The following is a 22860-nucleotide window of genomic DNA, read 5'->3' on the forward strand; positions in this document are numbered from 1 at the left end:
TTGCACAAGAAACCTTACATCACTTCCTTCCTCAAAAGCATTCGATGCTTCATTACTGTGTCATGATAGCAAACACATATACAATGCTCTGTGCCTGACAGACACCGTTTCATGGAGTTTGGATGCATTAACTCTAACCTTCACATCAATCCAAGTGACAGAGGAAGGAAATGGGTGCAGAGGTAAAATGACTCACCCAAGGCTGTGCAGCTGCTTAAGTCTAGAGCTGGGACTGGACCCGGGAGCCTGGCCCGAGGGCTGTGCTCATAGTCATCACAAAGATGGAGGCCGAACTCTTTTCTGTGACCCAGGCCCTGCCTGCCTCAGCTTCTCCACGTCTCTTATGTGCTGGTATTACAAAACTACCTGCGGTTCCTCAACTGGGCCTCACTCCTCTGGACCTTTGGATAATGCCTTCCCTTCCAACTGGGCTCTGGAAACCCTTGTCCTTCAAGACTTGTCTTTGGAGGTACTGGATAGGTTTACCCAAAGCTGGTTGGCCAGTGATGAGCACAGGGGCCTGCCTTAAAATAGGTGTTCAGTAAATACATGTGATTGAAATAAATGGAACTGAAAGAGGCAGCAAGAGGAATTAGTGCAGCAAGGCTGTCACAGGTGTTTCACATGCCCACTTTCTCACCGAAGATTCCCATCCAAACCACCCTGTCCTGTGGTCCTTCCTTCTCCCACGTGACAGCTAGTTAATCTGACAGACACATGCTTCTTCTGTCCTCTTGCATGTTGCTCCTCCTGGGTCAATCATGCAGAGCCCACCCCTGTTAACTGGGGTCAGCCAGTGTGGAAGGGGAGCCCTGCGTGTGCTCCCAGCCACCAGGAGCAAGGCACTTTCCAGTGGCACTTTCCTCCACTGGAAACCAACTCATTTATTTTGTTTACTCGGCCTCAGTTATGTTCCTGCCATTAACATTCCTTTTCTGGCCGGTGGTCTAAGTACACGAGGATGATGCTGTGCAAACCTCAGGAAAGGGGAGCTCCAGGAGGGTGCGCAGGCTGTGCTCCAGGTCTGGGCATGATCGCCATTAGGGAGATTCTGAGTAATGTCCAAAGTCAACTCTGCAGCCGGTAACAAAGCATTGAAGATGGTTCGTAATAGATGATGGTACCGAGGCATCTCCAAAACACTGCTCTCTGATGACCCCGTGGAGCTCTGATGCTGTTGGTGCCCCCATTTCTGGGACCTATTTTCTCCCTTATGTGGGGTGCCTTTGTCTCTGTCTAGAGGAGTAAGCCTGGCTGGGCACTCTGACCCCAGTGCACACTCTGCCCCCACAGAGGAAGGCTGACTCTGCTCTCTTCCTCAACATCTTGAAGGGGCTCTGAGGCCACAGGCCGATGGATCCATGCTTTGCTTGACAGTGGGTGTCAGCTGGGGACAAAGTGTCAAGGCAAGGGGTACTTTGGTTACCTTCAGAATGTCCCACCTGTCTGTGCAAGCATCACCTTGATGGAGGTCTTCTTGCCTTTCTGGTCCCTCCTTGCTACACTTCTGAGTCGAAGTGCCCCTTGAGCCCCTCTCCCTCCCTCCTGCAGGCTGCAGCCTCTAGGAAGAGAGTCCCCACCTCCTCTGCAGCTGATGCCAGAAATCCTTTGAAACTTGCCCTTGGTCTCTGGAATCCTGACTCAGGCCGGCATTCCGACAGCAACTCCTCGGGTGCGGATCTTGGAAAGGTCACTTCAGAACTGTCTCGGCCCAGGCCCCAAGGACAGGCTCTGCTTCTGTGAGGTTTGCAAGGTGCCAAAAACATCTCTGGTGCTTCAGCAGGAGCAGCCAATGGAAGCCACGACCGGGACCCCTCCCACTCCACCCCTCAATAGCATCCCAGCTCCCTGAATCTCTCCTCCCTCTCTCCTGGCCTGACACTGAAGTGAGGACCCAGAGGCCTCAGGGTCTGCAGAACCCTCTCTGCCTGCCCTGTGGTTCCCAGACAGAGCTCATCCTCTCTAAGGATGGCCTGGAAACACCTGCTGCTTGTCTCCTGTTTCTCAGCTGCTGTGCTCCTCCTGTTCAGTGAGTACGGGGAGGCTCCAGGAGGGACAGGTGTTAGGTGAGGCTGCTCAGGTGGCTGGCCCAGAGACAAAGGGGGGTGTTTATCTGTAAGATGGCTGTGCTTGGGGTGTATGTGCAACATAATACAATGCAGAGAAAACAGCGTGCCTGGTGGCTTCCTGGGGAGGTCAGCTCTGGGCTGGTGTGTATGGGACCCAGGATGCCACACTGGGGCCTGGCAAGTCACAGAGCCTGGGAAGGACTGTCCTAGCCTAGCTGGGGTGAAGGTCCCTTGGGTGTGCTGCAGCCCTCACTCTGTGCTCTTGTTCACAGTGCTGCAGGAGGGGACAGGTGCATCCGTGGGCACCAGGCAGGTGGCTGGACAAGAGGCCCAGGAAGGTCAGTGCAGGGGCTACCCCATGGTGCAGGGTGGGTGGGCCAGCCCCTGTGGTGGCCCTGGTGGGCCTGTGCTGGTTATGGCTGGCCTCTTTCGGGTTTCAGGTGTGGAAGAGAAGATATTCATGCAGGAATCAGATGCCTCGAATTTCCTCAAGAAGCGTGGCAAGCGGTCCTCCAAATCCCGAGACGAGGTCAATGGTAAGGACACAGATGGCCCACCTTCTTCTGGTCCCTCTGGTTCCTTCTCTCTCCCAGTCAACTGGACTGTGGGGACCACTGCAAGGGACTGAGGGCTCAACCTAGGTCCTTAGGTATCAAAGTGGCTGCAGCTCTTAATTAGAAATGCCACATTTCCTTGATGGCAGGCCACAACCTTTTTGAATGACTGCGCCGTCGGGGTAAGGAACAAAAAGGGACAGTGCCACATACACTTCACAGTGATGAGATGCATCCAGGCTTCAGAACGTTAAAAACATGAAAGGGAGAATCTGTGTTCTAGGAGCATGTATGCCAGTGTGTGCTTTTTGGAGTATTATGAAGTGAGCCCGTATATGCAAGAGCAAGAGCATTGTGAGCAGGGAGGGGGGCACAATGAGGCTCGGAGCTGGGATTGTGGATTTGGTGACAGATTTACGGCTAAGTGGCCTGGCCACTTCCTCTCCTGGGGCCCAAGTTTCCTTATTTACAAGCACCTGAAAGTGTGATGTTCAGTCAGCAGTGTTCTTTAAAGTTTTTGTTTTCGATTCGTTTGGGAGGCCTTTGAACTCAGAGGCCTGACTCCTTCTCTGCCTGAAGGATTCCCGGTGTCACCTGCCTAGCAGGGGCCCTCGTTTCCATGACCTGCCAATTTTCAAAGGCTTTTGAGTTTTCCGCCCTTGAACTAGATTCTTCCAAGGACTCTGAGCACTGACTGTCTCCGAGTCTATGGCTTGATTCATTACTTGTGTGTGTGTCTGAATAAACCCTTTGTATCACTCAGCACACTCAGTAAGGTAACTTGTTCCATAAAAATAACAGGACTGTTTTCAAATAATAGGGAAGAAAAGAGTGGAAAATATCAGGAGATAAAATTCCTTTTAAAAAAATGGGTAAATATTAACCACACTGGGAAAATTTCCAGGCCTCACACAATTTGGGATTTAAAAGTTAGCAAATGTCAAGAAACACCGAAAAGACTGATGGAAGTTAGGCAGTTCTTGATAGAAATCTGAGAAGCAAGTTTCTGGCAGACTTTCAGTGGGAAACAGGCATGAATTTTAGAGGCAATTAGTTTCCATCCTTGGAAGCTGAGCCGAACAAAGAGGTGCATGAATAAACCAGAAGTTCCTCACCTTAAATAGAACCTCAGTGAGTCAGTTGGGGGGCGGCCAGGACAGCCTGGAGAATACCTAGGGTGCACCTCAGTGCATCTCTTGTCACCTGGTCAATTTTTATGGATGAGCAGGAGATCAACGCCCACTTATGTCTCAGGCTGAGTAAAAGGCAAGTGATAAACTTGAATTCGAAACCAGAAAACAGGCATCTGATATCCCTAAGCTTCTGAGTGAAGATGTAGGTCACTTTAGGGTGAAAGGAGGAACCAATCCAATGAAACACATGTTTCTGAGAAGAGTTGTGCACAATGCCTGCTGGAAGAATAGCATCTGGTCCCAAGGATTTAAGTTGTTTTTATTCATGGCTAAGTCAAAGGTTCAATTTGTGGCAGCTCCCAAAAGGCATTTAGGGAAGATAGTTGTTTTTCTGGAGTAATGCTTCTTTAGGAGTTGGCAGTGGCTCATGAAGCACCTGCTTAAAGTCTAAACCCCACACCCCCCTTACCCTACCTTCCCCCCACCGCCCGGGCAGCTTACTGGTACCTGGTGCATCACCGGGGCTTGTGGTGGGTTGTAAGAGTGCTCTGCTGTGCACAGTGTGGTCTATCCAGCATCAGAGTGTGAGTGCCTGGAGTTCTGGCCCCAGTCCCAGCTCTGTCTGGACCAGCTGCGTGACCTTGATTAGATCACTGCCCTTCTCTGCCTCTGAATCCCCTCTTAAGAAGTGGATAGTTGTGGAGCAAGAGGTGAGTCATGGGGAACGGCAGGTGTACCAGTCCCTTCTGCTGTACTGAGGATCACTGCAACTATGCAGGTGAAGGGACAAGTGTGGGAAAAGCATGGGATTTACCTAAGGAACCGGCACTGAGACCAATTCAAATAACTTGATTTTTATTTGAGTTAAGTTAAACAATATAAGCCTAATGTAAACAACTAATATTAAGTCAGTTTACTTACTCTTTACTTATTTAATCAACTTCCTCATTTCCAGAAGGATTTGAGATGGTTCACAGTATTATTGTTTCACAAAGAAATACCACTTGCTTCTCCCAGCACACTTATACTGTGCGGTGGGGCAGAAAACCAAAGGCTTTCCTCAGTTTTCTGCTTCCATCATAAACCGCCACTTCCTCTTGCACTTCCAAGCTGGCGGGGGCAATGGGACCTCAGTCTCCCCACTTTCAGGCGATGGGAATCATGCCTCCCGTCATGGGGGCTGGGTTGAGACATACTGAGGAACTGGTTCCCACTGCACCAGACATGACCTTCTTGCTGCCATGGATTTTTTTCAGTTGAAGCTCAGACAAAAGAAATATTTCAAAATAGCTGAGTGTGCTTTAAATGATTTCCACCGGACAACTATAGCTCTCACACTAAAGAGGTCAAGGTGAAGATTTGAGGGCAGAAATGGATGAACTTGGAAACTAATTTATTTTTACATCTAAAAATCTAAAATGTGGGAGGGATTTTTTCCACCAGGCTAAGTTAGAACAGGTGAGAAACAGTTGCACCTGTGATGAGGTGCGATGTGGTTGTTCAGGTGAGATTCTCTTTGGGGTTCAAGGTATTGTTGGTGAGCTTCACTGCTCAGCCACCAAAGAATAGCCACCACACTCAGGGACAGTTTCAGTTTTCACTGGGGGTATTTCTTCCAACCATAGAGGTGTATCTCCAATTTTATAACATGGAACTCAGATTCCTCATAAAAAGGTGGAAAGCCAACTCTACAGGAATAATTGCCTTACAGAGTAAGGCATACCTGTGGTTAGTATTGTTATCAGGAAGTTTGCCTGCCCACCTCAATGTCCTGCACTAGTTATCTGTTGCTGTATAACACCTGACTCCCAACCTGCCAGCTTAAACATATTACCCTCCAAATTTAGCAGCTTAAAACAACAAACATTTATTTTTTCACATTTTCTAGAGTCAGAAATTTAGATCTAATTAACTGGTAGCCTCTGGCTCAGGGTTTCTCAACAGGCTGCAGTCATCTCAAAGCCTGAATGCGAGAAGGTTGGTTTTCAAGCTCATTCACATTGGCTGTCGGCAAACCTCGGGTCCTTGCTATTGATCAAGGACACCAGTCCCTTGCCATGAGTGGACCTCTTCATAAGACATTGTACAACATGGCAGCTGGCATCTCCAAGTGAGGGCAAAACTGAGAGAGAGGCTGACCAACCCAAGGCAGAAGCCAGTCTTGTTTGTAAGCTATCTGGGAAGCCACATTCCATCACTTTTGCCATATTCTGTTCATTAGCAGCAAGTCACTACTAGGCCGGTGCCACATGAGGGGAGGGAATTACCATCCCTAGGGGGATGAGTATCAGGGGTCATCTTAGATCCCCTACCACAGGCCACTGCTGTATAGATTTCTATCACGGCAGCCACAATGCCTCTTAGTAGTGAGACAGAATCTCTCTTGCTTGCTTCTTTTATCCTAATGCATACCATACATTCTGGCCATGATAGGTGCTCAAGGATATTGAATGGACTTGAAGGCATTAATTAATGTCAAATGTACTTTAAGTTGGATGACTTCCTCTTATAATTCATTTCTGATCACTGGACTACTAGTTTCTTTTAATTTAATTTAATTTTATTTATTTATCTTTAGATAGGAAGGGGAGAGAAATATCAATGTATGGTTGCTTCTCCTCTGTCCCTCACTGGGAACTGGCCCGCAACCCAGGCATATGCCCCCGACTGTGAATCAAACCTCGACTTTTGGTTCGCAGGCCCGCGTTCAATCCACTGAGCTACACCAGCCAGGGCTGGACTACTAGTTTCTAAGTGGCCTCGTGTACCTGGACACACCACTAATCTTATGAGTGAAGCTAAATTGCTTCACCTTCTGGGGTTTCGGTCCTTTCATTTGCACAAAGCAATGTTGGCTGAGAAGACCTCCTAGGTCCTTCAAGTTTGAAAGCCTATGTAAGGAATAAACCATTTCGGTGAAGCCCCCTCTTCAGCCCTCTCAAACAACCCCTTCCCAACCAGATTAAGTTTTCTTAGGCAAAATGACTGGTGTTGCCCTAAATATCTGCAGATGCCCCTATTCTTGGGGGCAACTCTCACTTCTTGCCCTTTCACAGCGGAGGACAGACAGAAGCTGCGGGCTGATGAGCTACGAAGAGAATATCATGAGGAACAACGCAATGAGTTTGAAAACTTTGCGGAGGAGCAAAACGATGGTAAGAGCTCTTCAGCCAGCATCTCTGGGGAGTGGGGCTTTGTGGGGGAAATCATGAGGTGCCTCTACTTCTTCTTCCAAACTTTTAATTAGAGTAGAAAGAGAATCTCTACTCTCGTGTCTATAGGAATCTTGAAAATAAGGGGAAAGTCATAAAATGGCCACAGAACTGGAGAAGGGATGGAAGAGAATGGTAACCCCTTGGTTACCATGAGCTTAGAGACTGGGGGATGGGTGCTGACTGCATTTCCCCCACTTGGGTATCACTGTGGTGGCCGGTGTTCTCTGGCTTAGCACTAGTAGAGTGGGGTTGGGAGGATTTCAAATTCAGTTTCAAGTGTCTTGGATTCATATCAGTGTGATGGCTCTAGGAACTACTCATCCTGGAAAACCAAGGCCTTTCTGTACCTAGTCACTATAATCAGCATCTTATCTGACTGGTAGAAACAAACCAGGAAAACTCAGAAAGCACTGGTCACTGGTGTCCTGCCTTGAGCCCCTCCCCACCTTCAACACCAATGTCTACAGGTGATACGGGGGCTCCAACACACCCACAACATTGAGCACCTGCACGTTTCTACATGGCTTGCTTGTGCCCTTACCCCCTGCTGTTAGTGTCTTCCCTGCTAAGTGTCCTCTTTGTCTCAGTGTGTCCTGTCTCACCAGGCAATCGGCACAGCTCATTCCTGCCCTCAACCCTAAAGCAGACAGTGCTCCTGCCTCTTCCAGGAGTGCGGATTCCACTAAGGCCTCAGTGGAGGCAGTGGGGTGTGAGCGTGGGTGGGTGGAAAGGAAGGCTCCATCTTTGAACCACATAGCCTTCCATCAGGTTGAACTTAACTTTGGATCTACCAGGTACCCTCAAGTGTCACTCACAGCAAAAATCCACAGGGACATTTAACAGGGATTAGGCCAGAAAGCCTGTTTGTATGCGTGCATGTGTGTTCCTTCTCTTGATCTTTCTCTTTTTCAAAAAACAGTTTATTTACTTATTTTTAGAGAGAGGTGAAGGGAGGGAGAAAGAGATGGAAAGAAATATTGATGTGTGGGAGAAACATTGATCAGTTGCCTCTCTCACACCCCCTACTGGAGACCTGGTTCACAACCCAGGCATGTGCCCTGATGGGGAATCAAACCTGAAACCTTTCAGTTTACAGGCTGGTGCTCAGTCCACTGAGCCACACCAACCAGAGCCTTTTCTTGGTCTTTCAAGGCTGAAGTGCTCCTGGGTAAGTTCCTGGATGCATATGAGCTTAGACATAGGCCCTAGTTTAGCTAGCTTTTGTTAGAGGTCAGCAATTTCAGTCCTGAAGTTGTCACTTCCTGGCTTGTGTACTGTGCTGGATTTGGGAGGTAACACCCTCTCAGGGCATCTCATAATGAAAGGACATGATACCTGAGTGCTGTGGGCCATGCCCATTGTCTTGCAGTGGCACCTGGCTGAGCCCTGCAACAGTTGTTGGGCTTGAATCCTGGCAAAGCCAACTCTTCTGAGAACAACTCAGGCTGTTGTAGCTCAGAGGCAAACCCTTCTGTTGGAGATTTGCTTACCTTGGTGGACAGCTTGGGGAGAAGTATTTTAAAAATGAGAATGCAGCCTCCAAAATTCCTTCAGTATCTTATTTTTAACTCACAGTATTAATAACAGCATTTTATTTTGTGCCTTTTTAAGTATTTCAAATCCCAACTCGTAGCATCTGGTTGGAAAACAGTCACCGTTTTTCATTTCATGGTGAAATTAGGATGAGAGGTTAGGCACCGCGGAGACAGCAGGTACTACAACTCCAACAAAGCCAGAGAGGCTAAGATCAGGGTCCTCAGGCCTTGCCCACAAGGATGAAGAATGATCAAATGACAGAGGTCCTGGAAAGCCCGTGAGGATGAAGTAAGAAGGGTAAAGCTGAGGGTTCCAGAGGAGGGTCTTCCCACAGCTTCACAAAGGAGGCGGAGAGGTGGAACAGGCAGCAACCTGAGGGTAAATGTTGGCAAAGGGGAACCTCGATCTGATTTTTCTCCTTTTTGCCGGCCTCTGCCAGAGGACATTGCCTGGAGCCCCGCGGCCAGATTGCGGACTCCTGCGCCCCCTCGGGGGCAGTGTTCGTAGCTCTTCCCCAGGGTCCCCACTCCCCAGCCACCCATACCTACCCGTGGGACTCTGGTTTCAGTTAGCTATCTTTGTCTTGACATTGTAATCAATTCTCAGAATTGGGAGCAGTTGGATATTCGTCCTCTCCCCGAGATTCTTGCTTCAAAAAAGCAAATGCTGAGGGATTAGCATGGGTCACCAGAAGGTCTTATATTTCCGAGGAATTATAGGCAGGTAGTCTGGAGAGAGATTTCTGGTCAAAACTGGCCTTCCTGAGGACCTGCAAATCTCCCCGAAGGCTTCTGTATCAACCTACCCAGCACATGGTCCTGGTTTGGGGAAGGTGGGTGGGAAAGGTTAGAGCCTCGCTTGGCTCTGCCGTGGCTGCTCATTGCAACTCTACTCAAAACCACCAGCTTCACAGGGCAAAAATAACTGAGTTCTGCCTCCGAAAGCTTGGGGATAAACAGTGTGCTGAGCTCCCACTTCTAAAGCCTAAGTGGTAGCATACATCTGCTTCCTTCCACCTGCAAAGCCAAAAGCTTGAGTCAGGCCATCTGAGGTTGGCTGCATAACAAAGGATGCCTGGCCACAAGTGGTCCCCTACAGGAAAGCCACACGGTCAAGACCTTCTGGTCTTTACCAGGAGGGCCTTCCCTTTGTCTAATTTAAAATAGTCTAAGAAGAGTCTGGCATGGTCTGGGGATAGAATCACGCTCTCAAGATTGGCAAAGAGTAGCTGGTCTACCCAGCCTGAGGAAGGTCGGCACAGCCAATAGCTTCCCAAAATGCCAGTCTGAGCCCAACTCTGTGAACTCGATCTCTGGGGTATTAAGTCCCTAAGGGGATTGTCAGCCCCAGGAGTAGCACCAATACGAAGCTCCCATAGGAAGGAAACATTCCCAGCAGACACATGGCCTAAACCCCTACCATTAACGAGGGGCCCTTTCTGTTGAGGTCCTCTGGCTCTCACAGGCACTAAGGTGAATTTTCTCCGCATGCTGAAGCCACCAGGCCATGCTCTTAGTTCCATGCACAGAGGGCGCATGTCACTGGCACTAAAGTCAGCTTCACAGGCTTTTTGACCCTTGATCTTAACTTCTTTTATTAGGACTTCCCATCTTCCCAACAACATTTTTCAAACATACTTTAAAAAATTGTGCCAAAATACATAACATTTGCCACCTTAACTAATTTTATGTGTATAATTCAATGGCATTTAGTACATTCACAATGCTGTACAACTATCACTGTTTCCAAAATCCTGTCATCACCTCAGACAGAAACCCTGTACCCAATTATGCAATAACTCTCCATTCTACAGTCTCAGGTAACCTCTAATATATTTCCCATCTCTATGAATCTGCCTAATCTAGATATTTCATAGAAGTGGACTCACAATATGTCTTTTTGTGTCTGGCATATTAAACTTAGCAAGTTTCAAGGTTCATTCCTGTTGTAGTGTGTATCAGAAGGTAATCCCTTTTTATTGCTGAATAATACTTGCATACATATATGTATATATATCTCACTTAAAAATTATTTATTTATTTCTTAGGAAGGGGAAGGGAGGAAGAGAGGGAAACATTAGTGTGTGGTTGCCTGTCCTGCACCCCCTACTGGGGACTTGGCCCACAACCCAGGTATGTGCCCTGACTGGGAATAGAACTGGTGGCACTTTGGTTTGCAGAATGGCACTCAATCCACTGAGCTACACCAGCCAGGGCATATCTCACATTTTATTTATCCACTCATTGGATCTTGCTTTCTTTTAGGTATATTCCTAAGTATATACCTAGTTCTTTTAGGTATATTCTTAGGAGCAGAACTGCTGGTTCACATAGTAATTGTTTAACTTTTTGAGGAGCTACATGCATGGTTTTTAAACATGGAAGGCCTTGTGCTATCGAGCTTTAATGGTACCTAACAAGAGCAGGCAGACTTGAATTGGCTTCAGGAGCCTATTTCTACCATCAAACATAGGTGTTCTTCAGAAATAGGCCTTATAAAATACAGTAAAATCGGGACTTTCTTACTCATTAAAAACTCCCTTCTGATTTTTTTAACCCTTTCTTATAAAAAATGTCAAATATATGTAAAAGTACAAATAGTATAATAAACCTCCATCAAATAACACCCAGAATCAACAATTGTCAAGATTTCTCCACACTTGCTTCATCCTTCCCTTTATTCGATTAGTTTAAAAAACATTTTTAAAACTTAGAAAACAGAACAAGGTAGAGAAAAGTTACTCATAATCCCGTCATTTGAAGTTGACAACTGTTTCCTTCTGTGATTTTTTTCAATGGTATGGCTTACAGTCTATTTTTATTACTATTTTGTTACCTTGGTATTTTATGTCTTAGGTATCATAACTCTGGGCCAGTTTCTGCACAAGGCTCTTCCCCCTTTGCTGGTTGTATAAGGGAAGATCCCTGACCTGGGATGCCAGAGCCTGCTCTCTGCAACCTTGGTAGCTTGCGCTGTGACTATCCTGTCTGGGCCTGATTCTTACAGTACTACTTTTGGATTCTTAGTTCTCTTAGGTCCTGCCAGCTCCAACATTTGATGTTCATCACTGACGCACACAGGAGCAGTTGGTTCATGGCACCATGGCACCATGGCATGGGCAGTTGGGTTGACACGTGCCAAGACAGCTTGGCGACCCTCTTCAGGTCAGAGTGCTTTCCATACTAACACAATGTTCTCTCTCCTCCCCAGAACAGGAAGAGAGAAGCCGAGAGGCTATCGAGCAATGGCGCCAGTGGCATTATGATGGCCTATACCCACCATACCTCTATAACCGCCACCACATCTGACCTCATGTCACAAACCCAGAAGACAGAGCTTGCAGATGCATGTACTCACCCCAGATGTTTCATCCCAGGTGTTTGAGCAACTCTCTCCCACACAGACAAGTCCCTTCAAAGGGTCTCAACTTGGGGTGTGCTGTAGTAAACACGTAAGGTCTTTCTTTCCAATGGATTAAAATGCCCTGGCTGTGGCTTCTTTACAGATGAATTCTGAGGTGAGCAAATGCCCATGGAGCCGCCTGGCACCAAACCTACAGTGGTTTTCCCTTGCTTAGCCATTGTTTCCAAAGTAAGAGTCCCATTTGGTAGAACAATGAAAAGGATCACAGTAAAGAGAGAAGATTCCATATTTGCTTATAGCTTATAAATAAAAATCTTGAGTCAATAATGCATTATCTTCTCCAATCTCAAACTAAAGGGTGCCAACCTACCTCCTCTGAGGTACAATGTCTCTCACACTGACTTGGCCATTTGAAAGCTTGAACTCAGGAGTACTGTTCACTATTTTCTCAGTATGTCTTAGTGATCACATGAAAGAACAACACTAAAAAAATTGTTTTGGTAAAAGCATTCTCTGAGGTGGTTACAGAGCCCAGGTGCTTCTCTAAAGAGGGTTAAGGTTCAACTGTGGTGTTGTGGTTTTTGTGTGTCTGTGTGAAGTCACTTTTTTATTTGATGCAGATGTTATTTTTTTTAAGGTTCTTATTTTTTTATTGTTGTTCAAGTGCAGTTTTCTGCCTTATCCCCCCAGCCCTCCCCACCTCCTTCCTCTGTTTCCACCCCCATCCCTTGCTTTTGTCCATGTGTCCTTTATAATTATTCTTGCAAACTCTTCACCCTTTTCCGCCATTATCTCCTTCCCTCTCACCTCTGGTCACTGTCAGCCTGTTCTCAATTTCAATGTCTTTGGTTATATTTTGCTTGCTTGTTCGTTTTGTTCATTAGGTTCCAGTTAAAGGTAAGATCATATGGTATTTGTCTTTCACCGCCTGGCTTATTTCACTCAGCATAATGCTCTCCAGTTCCATTCATGCTGTTACAAAGGGTAGGAATCCTTTCTTTCTGCTGCATAGAATTCCATTGTGTAAATGTACCATAGTTTTTTGATCCATTCATTCACTGGTGGGCACTTAAGTTGCTTCCAGCACTTGGCTATTATAAGTTGTGCTGCTGTTAACACTGGGGTTCAAAGGTTATTTTGGATTAGTGTTTCCAGGTTCTTAGGATATAATTCTAGCAGTGGAATTGCTGGGTCAAAAGGCAGTTCCATTTTTAGTTTTCTGAGGAAATTCCATGCTGTTTTCCATAGTGGTTGTACCAGTCTGCAATCCCACCAACAGTGAACTAAGGTCCCCTTTTCTCCACAACCTCTCTAACACTTGTTATTTGTTGCTTTGTTTATGATGGCCATTCTCACTGGGGTGAAGCGGTATCTCATTGTGGTTTTAATCTGCATCTCTCTGATGGCTAGCAATACTGAATATCTTTTCATATGTCTCTGGACCCTCTGTATGTCCTCCTTGGAGAAGTGTCTGTTCAATGCCTTTGCCCATTTTTTAATTGGATTGTCTTCTTAGAGTGAAGTCATGTGAATTCTTTATATATTTTGGAGATCAAATCCTTGTCTGAGGTATCATTGGCAAATATGTTTTCCCATGTGGTTGGTTCTCTTTTCATTTTAATGCTGTTTTCTTTAGCTGTGCAGAAGCTTTCTATTTTGATGAGATCCCATTTGTTTATTCTTTCCTTTATGTACCTTGTTCTAGGGGACATATCAGTGAAAATATTGCTCAGTGGAATATTTGAGATTTTGCTGCCTATGTTGTCCTCTAGGACTTTATGGTGTCACAATTTATATTAAACTCCTTTATTCACCTTGAACTTATTTTTGTGTATGGTGGAAGTTGGTGGTCAAGTTTTATTTTTTTGCATGTAGCTGCCCAGCTCTGCCAACACCATTTGTTGAAGAGGCTATTTTTGCTTCAATTTATGATGCTGTCCCCTTTGTCAAATATTAATTGATCATACAGATATGGGTTTATTTCTAGGCTCTCTATTCTGTTCCATTGGCCTATGTGTCTGTTTTTGTGCCAGTACCAGGCTGTTTTGATCACAGTGGCCTTGTAATATAGTTTGGTATCAGGTATTGCGATCCTTCCTACTTTGGTCTTTTTTCTCAAAATTGCTATAGCTATTTGGGCTCATTTATGGTTCCATATAAATTTTTGAAGTGTTTGTTCTTTATCTGTGAAATATGCCACTGGTACTTTAATAGGTATTGCATTGAATCTATAAATTGCTTTGGGTAGTATGGACATTTTGATAATGTTAATTATTCTGATCCATGAACACAGTATATATTTCCATTTGTTTGTGTCTTCCTTGATTTTTCTTCAGTGTTTTGTAGTTTTCTGAGTACAAGTCTTTGATCTAGTTGGTTAGGTTTATTCCTAGGTATTTTATTTTTCTTGTAGCTATGTCAAATGGCATTTTTCCCTGATTTCTGTTTCTGATATTTTATTATTGGTGTACAAAAATCCCTTCAATTTCTGAATATTGACTTTGTATCCTGCTGTTTTGCCAAATTCACTTATTAGGTCAAGCAGTTTTTTTGGTGGAATGTATAGGACTTTCTATGTATACTATCATGTTATCTGCAAATAATGACAGTTTTGTTCCCTCTTTTCCAATTTGGATGTCTTTTATTTCCTTTTATTGTCTGATTGCTGTGGCTAGAACTTCCAATACTATGTTGAATAAAAGTGGTGAAAGTGGACAACCTTATCTTGTTCCTGATCTTAGTGGGAAAGCTTTTATTTTTTGCCCATTGAGTATGATGTTGGCTGTAGGCCTCTTGTATATGGCCTATATTATGTTGAGGAATGCTCCCTCTATTCCCACTTTGCTGAGTGATTTTATTATAAGTGGGTGCTGTATCTTATCAAATGCTTTTTCTGCATCTAGTGATATGATCATGTGATTTTTGTTTTTCCTTTTGTTTAGGTGATGTATTATGTTTATTGATTTGCGAATATTGTACCATCCTTCATCCCTGGGATGAATCCCACTTGGTCATGGTGTATGATCTTTTTAATGTATTGCTGGATGCAGTTTGCCAATATTTTGTTGAGGATTGTAGCATCTATGTTCATCAGTAATATTGGCCTCAGGTTTTCTTTCTTTGTTGTGTCTTTATCTGGTTTTGGAATTAGGATGATGCTGGATTCATAAAAAAAATTTGGGAATCTTCATTCTGGATTTTTTGGAACAGTCTGTGAAGACAGGGGTTAGCTCTTCCTTAAATGCTTTGTAGAGTTCTGTGAAACTGTCCATTCTAGGGCTTTTGTGTGTTGTGGATTTTTTATTACTGTTTCAATTTGATCTGCTGTTATTGGTCTGTTTAGGCTTTCTGCTTCTTCTTGATTCAGTTTTGGAAGATTATATTTTTCTAGAAATTTGTCCATTTCACCTAGGTTTTCATATTTCTTGACATATAGTTCTTTGTAGCAATTTCTTACAATCCTTTGTATTTCTGTGGTGTCAGTTGTAATCTCTCCTCTTTCATTTCTGATTGTTTGTGTCTTCTCTTTTTCGTGATGAATCTGCTTAAAGCCTTGTCTATTTATTTTGTTTATCTTTTCAAAGAACCAGCTCCTGGATTCATTGGTCCTTAGAATTGTGCTTTTAGTCTCTATGTCATTTAATTCCTCTCTGATCTTGGTTATTTCCTTCCTTCTACTTGCTCTGGGCTGCTTTGTTGTTCTTCTTTGAGTTCTTGTAGATGTAGGGTTAGGTTGTTTATTTGAAATGTTTCTTTTTTAGGTAGGCCTGTATGACTATGAACTTCCCTCTCAGGACTGCCTTCACTATGTCCCATAACTTTTGGGTTGTTGTGAGTTCATTTTCATTTTCAACTGTGGTTTTTTAAATTGCATTAATCAGAAGTCAAGGTTACAGCAAGGCCAGTTTTAACCCAAACTAAAAAACAGATAAAATTAATTTTTCATTCCATCTCCTTTTTTATTGTGCTTGTATTATTTTGTTAGGACTGCCATAACAAAATACCACAAACTGGTGGCTTAAAACAATAAAACTTCATTCTCTCAAAAAGTTCCAGAGGCTACAGGTCTGAAATCAACGTGTTGTCAGAGCCACACTCCGTTCTAGGAGAGAATCCTTCCTGGCTCTTCCAGCTTCTGGTGGCCCAGGCTTCCTTGGCTTCTGGCAGCATCACTCCATTGCTGTGTGGCCTTCTCTGCCCATCTTCACATCACCGTCTGTCTTTCTATGTTTCTTCTCTTCTTCTTATATGTACATCAGTCATATTGAATTAAGAGACCACCCCACTAACTTCATCTTCACCTGATTATATCTGCAAGGCCCCTATTTCCAAACAAGGTCTCATACACAGGTACCAGAGATTAGAACTTCAGCCTCTCCTTTGAGGGGACACAATTCAATGCTAGCAGTGCCCTTTCTTCTCTCCCAACAACCCTGCCTTCCTGCCTCGGACTCAGTAGCTCTCCTTCAATCCTTGCTTTCAACTGCCATCAGGAATTCCACACTAAGAATGCAGAAAACTCTAGAACAGCTTATACAGGCACCTCTGTGGGGTCACAGCACTCTGGAGGATAGATAACTCTAGATGAAAAATTAGCATCCACTCTGGGCCACCACCTTGCCCTCACCCCCATACCCTGTGTTTCTTCCATGGCCTGGGTCCGTGGCCTGCTAGTCCAGCCTGCTTTTGAGGTTGCCTTCCAGGGCACTACAGAGCTGCTCCCCTTCAAGGCAAAGCTGCTCAACCGTGGTAAATACTCCACCAGGAGTATTTATTATTGATTTGCGAATATTGTACCATCCTTCATCCCTGGGATGAATCCCACTTGGTCATGGTGTATGATCTTTTTAATGTATTGCTGGATGCAGTTTGCCAATATTTTGTTGAGGATTGTAGCGTCTATGTTCATCAGTAATATTGGCCTCAGGTTTTCTTTCTTTGTTGTGTCTTTATCTGGTTTTGGAATTAGGATGATGCTGGATTCATAAAAAAAGTTTGGGAGTCTTCATTCTGGATTTTTTGGAACAGTCTGTGAAGACAGGGGTTAGCTCTTCCTTAAATGCTTTGTAAGATTGCTTCCTGGCCACCAGAAGCTGGAAAAGCCAGGAAGGATTCTCTCCTAGAACGGAGTGTGGCTCTGACAACACGTTGATTTCAGACCTGTAGCCTCTGGAACTTTTTGAGAGAATGAAGTTTTATTGTTTTAAGCCACCAATTTGTGGTATTTTGTTATGGCAGTCCTAACAAAATAATACAAGCACAATAAAAAAGGAGTCCACCAGGGGTGGGCTATTTACTTGTTGGATCAAGATACTTTGCAATGAACACATGTTTTTTAAAGCAATTTTTAAAAGGCTGATAGAAATTTAAAAAACATTCTAGGGATGTAACGGTTAAGCATTTTCCTCATTCACCTCATCTATAGTCAGCACTTTATTTTCTCACACAAACTCCAAGCAGGAGCTGAACTGGCCCTGGGAAGGTAGGAAGGGCATAGGATTAACCCCACCATTGTTTCCAGGGCACGTAGGGCAGAGGGGCCATTCTCTTCCCAGCAGGCTGGGATTCATAATCTGGAAACTCAGGCTTGGGCATAAGCCAAGTCTAGGCACAAGTCAAACTGTCACAAGTCAAAGCAGTGCCCAATTTTCCAGTGACATGACACACTTGTGTTAAATGTGCTCTAAGTGACAAGATCAGGAGCCAAGACCACTGAATAGTTTGATTATATTCTTTTGGGGATCACTGAGGTATTTGCTCTAAAATTATATTGCTAATACATATTTTAGGTATCTGTGGGTGTATAAATTGTATCAAGTCCTGGCTGGGTGGCTCAGTTGGTTGGAGTGTCGTCCCATACACCAAAGGGTCATGGATTCCATCCCCGGTCAGGGCACATGCCTAGGTTGCAGGTTCAATGCCTGGTTGAGGCATGTACAGGAGGCAACCGAACGATGTTTCACTTTCACATCAATGTCTGTCTCTCTTTCATCAATAAACTTATCCTCAGGTTTGAATTAAAGAAAACAAAAAAGAGAAAGAATTCATGGATACAGACAACAATGTGGTGATTTGTGGAGGAGGGAGGTGGGTGCAGGTATAAGAAGGTCTGGGGGGATAAATTGTGATACAAGACATTTTGTTAATGGCACTTAACCCCAGATGTAGGTTAGACACTCTTGCTAACAGGTAGTAGGAAAACCACATGCCTAACCTTAGCTTGTTACCAAGTAGAGCAAGACAGGGAGCCAACACGGGGCAGCAGTGAAAGTTTTGCCCACTGTGAGCTCAAACCTGAATCAGGACTCTAGGCTGTTGGGCCATGGACACAAGTGAGCTTGCACTCTACACATGAAACTGCCCTCCAGGTTGGCCAGAGGCCAGATGCCAAGCCAGGCCCAGAGGGCCAGACCCAGTCCCTGACCCTTTAGGTGCGTAACCCCAACTTACAAGGGGTATCTGTGTTTTCACACACCCTCTTGAACAGTAGAGAAAAGATGACACGTTGCTCTCTCCCCTCAGCCAGGAAATAGGAGCCACAACCTGGTCTGCTACAGGTAATGAGAACACATCCAAAAGCCTTCTCCCAAGAAGGCCAGCCACGAGGTAGACAGTGGCTAAAGCATTCTGACTCTGTCCACTCCCTGCAGGCACCATCTCAAAGGCTTGCCCTGTCCACTGGGGCCATACAGACATCAACAACCAAGAATGGTCTGGGTGTGTGGCCAGCTTAAAAGAACAAAACAGTCTGTCCTTGCCTCTTCAATGACCACTTTCGGAGCATTGGCTCCAGATAAACAACTCTGGCAGAAATAAGAATTGTATTACCTTGTTTTACCCCTGTCCTTAACAAGGACTGCATTATACTTCAGGGTTTTCAAATTCCACCCAGAATTCCTTCACTAAAAGCCAATCACAGTCATTTCCTGGGCTGGGGGAGGCAAGCCAAAGGTAACAGGACTGGGAATCTGGGCAGCCACGTTTCATAGGAAATTAGTAATGGAGCAATTTGTATTTTTAGAGACTGGCCTTGTCAAGTGTCGTCTCTGGGACATCCTTTTAACTCTTCTCTGTTTTTACATTGCTGTCCCCTAGTCCTTTAGGGGTTGCAGGTAAGTGGCCAAAAACAAAGTGGTTAAAAGATGGACTGGTGAAAACTCATTATTTTTTATTCACTTTTTTTTTTTTGAGTGTGTGTACTCCTGGGGGGATATTGCCAACTGATTATCACATGCCTTTGTTTATTTAGATTTTGGGGGAGGTGCTAATTTTTATGAGCCTGAGAATTATTTTTAAGCATTAAAAAAACTTGTTAGATACTTTTTTAAAAAGATTTTTAAAATTTATTTATCTTTAGAGGGGGAAGGGAAGGAGAGAGGAAGAGAAATATCACTGTACAGTTGCCTTTTCTGCAATCCCTGCGGGGACCTGGCCTGCAACCCAGGCATGTGCCCTGACTGGGATCAAACCATGATTCTTTGGTTCGCAAGCCTGTACTCAATCCACTGAGGTACACCAGCCAGGGTTTGTTACATACTTTTTATCAGTTTTATTCGGTTGGGTTATTTTACTTCTAATTCATTTTCAACCAATTTTATTCTAATTCCTTTTTTAAAAAAATATTTTATTTCTTTATTTTTAGATAGAAAGAAGGAAAGGGGAAGAGAGGGAAAGAAACATGAATATGTGGTTGCCTTTTGCATGCCCCCAACTGGGGACCTGGCCCACAACCCAGGCATGTACCCTGACTGGGAATCGAACTGGCAACCCTTTGGTTCCTAGGCCAGCACTCAATCTATTGAGCTACACCAGCCAGAGCCAATTATGTTCTAATTATTTGGCAAGTTTTTTACCATTTGAAAGTTTGTAAGGGATTTGTCCAAAAGCAAGTTGGTTAAATATGGAAGATCTAGTTCACAACTGATAACTCCGATGTACTCTATGATCTTAAAAAGGTTTGTCCACTTTCCATATTGTGTTGACTTTTTAAATTAAAAACATTTTAAATGTATACACAAAGTTAACAAATTCTAAACAACAAAAAAGAAGTGTCCCTCCCATCTCCCAAAGGAAAGTCATTCCCGAGATTTGAGTACCCTCCAAGTGATCTGTGCATATCTAAGTATCTAGCTATCATTTTTCCATTTATTTATAATCCTCACCTGAGTACATATTTATTGATTTTAGAGAGGGAGGTGAGAAACATCAATCAGCTGCCTCCCACATGAGCCCCCAGAGGGAGTCAAACTGTCAACCTGGGGTTGTACCTACTATCTTTTAGCACAAGGGATGACATCCCAACCAACTGAGCCAGGGCCATTTCTATTTTTTAAACTTCAAAATTCATTTTTGACCAATGGTGCTTACTTTACCTATTAAACACATTTTACACCATTTTAAAAAATCTGTATAATTCATTTATAGTTAAGCAGTTTTCATAAAGCTTCCTTGAATAAAAAGCCTTCTGCAGGAATGGCAATGTTTAAGGGGACATACCTAAAAAGAACCCTAATTTAATATGTAAAACAAAGTTGAAAATATTTATCTAGATAATTTCTCACTAATTTAGATACTAATAATCAGTATCAAGTAGCACACTGATGTGTCTGAATCATTTAGTGTGTAGACTCCCAGATTAAAAACTTTCCCCAAAATGGCAACCTCATTAGGAAGCAGCGAGGTCGGGGAGCAAGAGCTTGTGATTGTATTAGCTCATGTTTGGTTGGTTATCATGCACCCAGTGCAGAACTGTGGTACTGCGGGCCAATATATTCTACATTTTGTAAGTAGATTTGGATGATAAACAAGTCAAATATACTATTAGATTGGTATTCTGATATCATGACTGGCAAAAAAGAACAGTACATTCCTTTAGTAAATCACTGAAGGCCATTTGTACCCTCAGTACACAAGTGACACACAACTGGACCACCTACTACTGTTTAGGCATAATTAATAATTATGTAAAAATAAAGTCAGCACAACACCCTGAAGATGTTCTCAACCCAGGACTTGAACAGGCTGCCCCATCAAGGTCAAGCCCACCAATGCTCAGTTGATAACATCACTCCAGGAAATGTATGAGAAGACAGAAAAAACCCACACTATTATTTATAGATCTTCTTGTCCAACCCTCCTCAGATCACTTCCTTGATATAAATGGTGAAAGAAAATGCTTTCCTCCTCAGATTTGGAACAAGAATAAAATAATCATATAGACAGAAACAACAGGCAACATCCCAAGAAGTCTCTAAAAAAGCTGTTAAACTTCTCTGTAAGAAGAGCATGAACCCTGGGACACAGGTCAATAGATAACACTACCTGATTCCAAAACTTACTATGATAGAGCCACATAATAAGGCGGTGTGGCACTAGCGTGAGGACTGACATACACATTAATTTAACAGTACTGAGTGTAGCCCTGGCTGGTTTAGCTCAGTAGATTGAGCGTGGGCCTGCGAACCAAAGGGTCGCTTGTTCAATCCTAGTCAGGGCACATGACTGGGTTGCAGGCCAGGTCCCCAGTGGAGGCCATATGAGAGGCAACCACTCATTAGCATTTCTCTCTTCTTTCTCCTTCCTTTTCCCTCTCTCCAGAAACAAATAAATAAAATCTTAAAAAAAAATAGTACTAAGTGTAGAAGTAGACCTCAAAATGTATGGTCACCTGACTTCTGATAAAGAAACCAAATAATCCAGTGGGGGAAATGATCATCTTTTCACTGAGTGGTGCTGTCACAGTTGACCACCCATTGAACCTTAACTCTTACACCTTACATAAAAATTAACTTGAGACTTCCGCCAAGATGGAGGCATAGGTGGAAACACTTTGCCTCCTCGCACAACCAAATCTAAAAACAACAAAGTTTTAACAACAATAAACACAGCCAAGCCACAGAAAATCGAACAATATGGTCTGAAAACAACGAACCGCTCAGCTAAACCAGTGAGAGGGGCAAAGCCAGCAGCAGAGTGGGCCAGGCAAAAAAGATCTCCCGACCCTGGCAGTGTGCAGGCAGCCGAGGGCATGATCCCAGGTGCGGGGTAGCTACAGGCAAACCCAGGGAAGGCGCAGGGAAGGCTGCAATCTCGCATTTGTGCGCAGATAAACCAGTGAAAAGATGAGCATTGAGACAGACCGAGCAGGCCCTGGCGCAGGGCGGCGGGTTGACTGCAGTCACACATTTGCGTGCAGATAAACAGGCAGGGGGCGAGCAGTGAGGCGGACAGGACAGGAGGGAGTAGAGAAGACCGCCACTGCTCCCTCTCTGACCCCGCCCCCACATACAGCATCACAAACCAGTGACCTGGGTGGCCCCGCCCTGTTAAACACCTAAGGTGCCTCTCCTCAAATGTAACAGGTGCGAACAGATCAAAACATGGCTCAAGAACAACTCAGAGCCCCAGAGCCGATAAATCTAAGTGATGAGAAATAGCCAAACTTTCAGATGCACAGTTCAAAACACTGGTGATCAGGATGCTCACAGAACTGGTTGATTTTAGCCACAAAATAGAGGAACATATGAAGGCTAAACTAATTGAAATGAAGGGAAATGCACAGGAAACCAATAGTGATGGGAAGGAAACTGGGAATCAAATCAAGGGAGTGGACCAGAAGGAAGGAAAAATTGACCAAACAAAAACATGAAGAAACAAGAATTAAAAAAACTGAGGAGAGGCTTAGGAACCTCCAGGACATCTTTAAATGCTCCAACATCCGAATTATAGGGGTACCAGACAGGGAAGAGGAACAGTCACGAGCGGAAACCTTATTCGAACAAATAATAAAGGAGAACTTCCCCATTCTGGCAAAGGAAATAGACTTCCAGGAAATCCAGGAAACTCAGAGGGTCCCAAAGAAGTTGGACCCAAGAAGGAATACACCAAGGCACATCATCATTATATTAGCCAAGATTAAAATGAAGGAGAGAATCCTAGAAGCAGCAAGAGATAAGGGGACAGTCACTTACAAAGGAGTTCCCATAAGACT

The 22860-nt window shown here is 44.3% G+C and overlaps 1 protein-coding gene across 4 annotated transcripts; it reads left to right on the plus strand.

Moving 5' to 3' along the window:
* Positions 1-1887: 1887 nt before the first annotated feature.
* UCMA (upper zone of growth plate and cartilage matrix associated) lies at positions 1888-12442 on the plus strand. Of its 4 annotated transcripts, XM_037143563.2 has the most exons (5): positions 1888-2029; positions 2342-2407; positions 2510-2605; positions 6813-6911; positions 11718-12442. In XM_037143563.2, exons 1-5 carry the CDS (start codon positions 1969-1971, stop codon positions 11813-11815), a joined length of 420 nt encoding a protein of 139 aa, XP_036999458.2. In that variant the 5' UTR covers positions 1888-1968; the 3' UTR covers positions 11816-12442. The 4 variants fall into 4 exon arrangements, with proteins under 4 accessions (XP_036999458.2, XP_053521797.1, XP_036999460.2 ...); XM_053665822.1 differs by having other exon boundaries at positions 2342-2605; XM_037143565.2 differs by lacking the exon at positions 2510-2605.
* The last annotated feature ends 10418 nt before the right edge of the window (positions 12443-22860 follow it).

The sequence above is a fragment of the Artibeus jamaicensis genome, unplaced genomic scaffold (assembly GCF_021234435.1).
Source record: "Artibeus jamaicensis isolate MK-2021 breed Jamaican fruit bat unplaced genomic scaffold, CSHL_Jam_final contig_426, whole genome shotgun sequence".
In the NCBI taxonomy this organism is placed as follows: domain Eukaryota; kingdom Metazoa; phylum Chordata; class Mammalia; order Chiroptera; family Phyllostomidae; genus Artibeus; species Artibeus jamaicensis.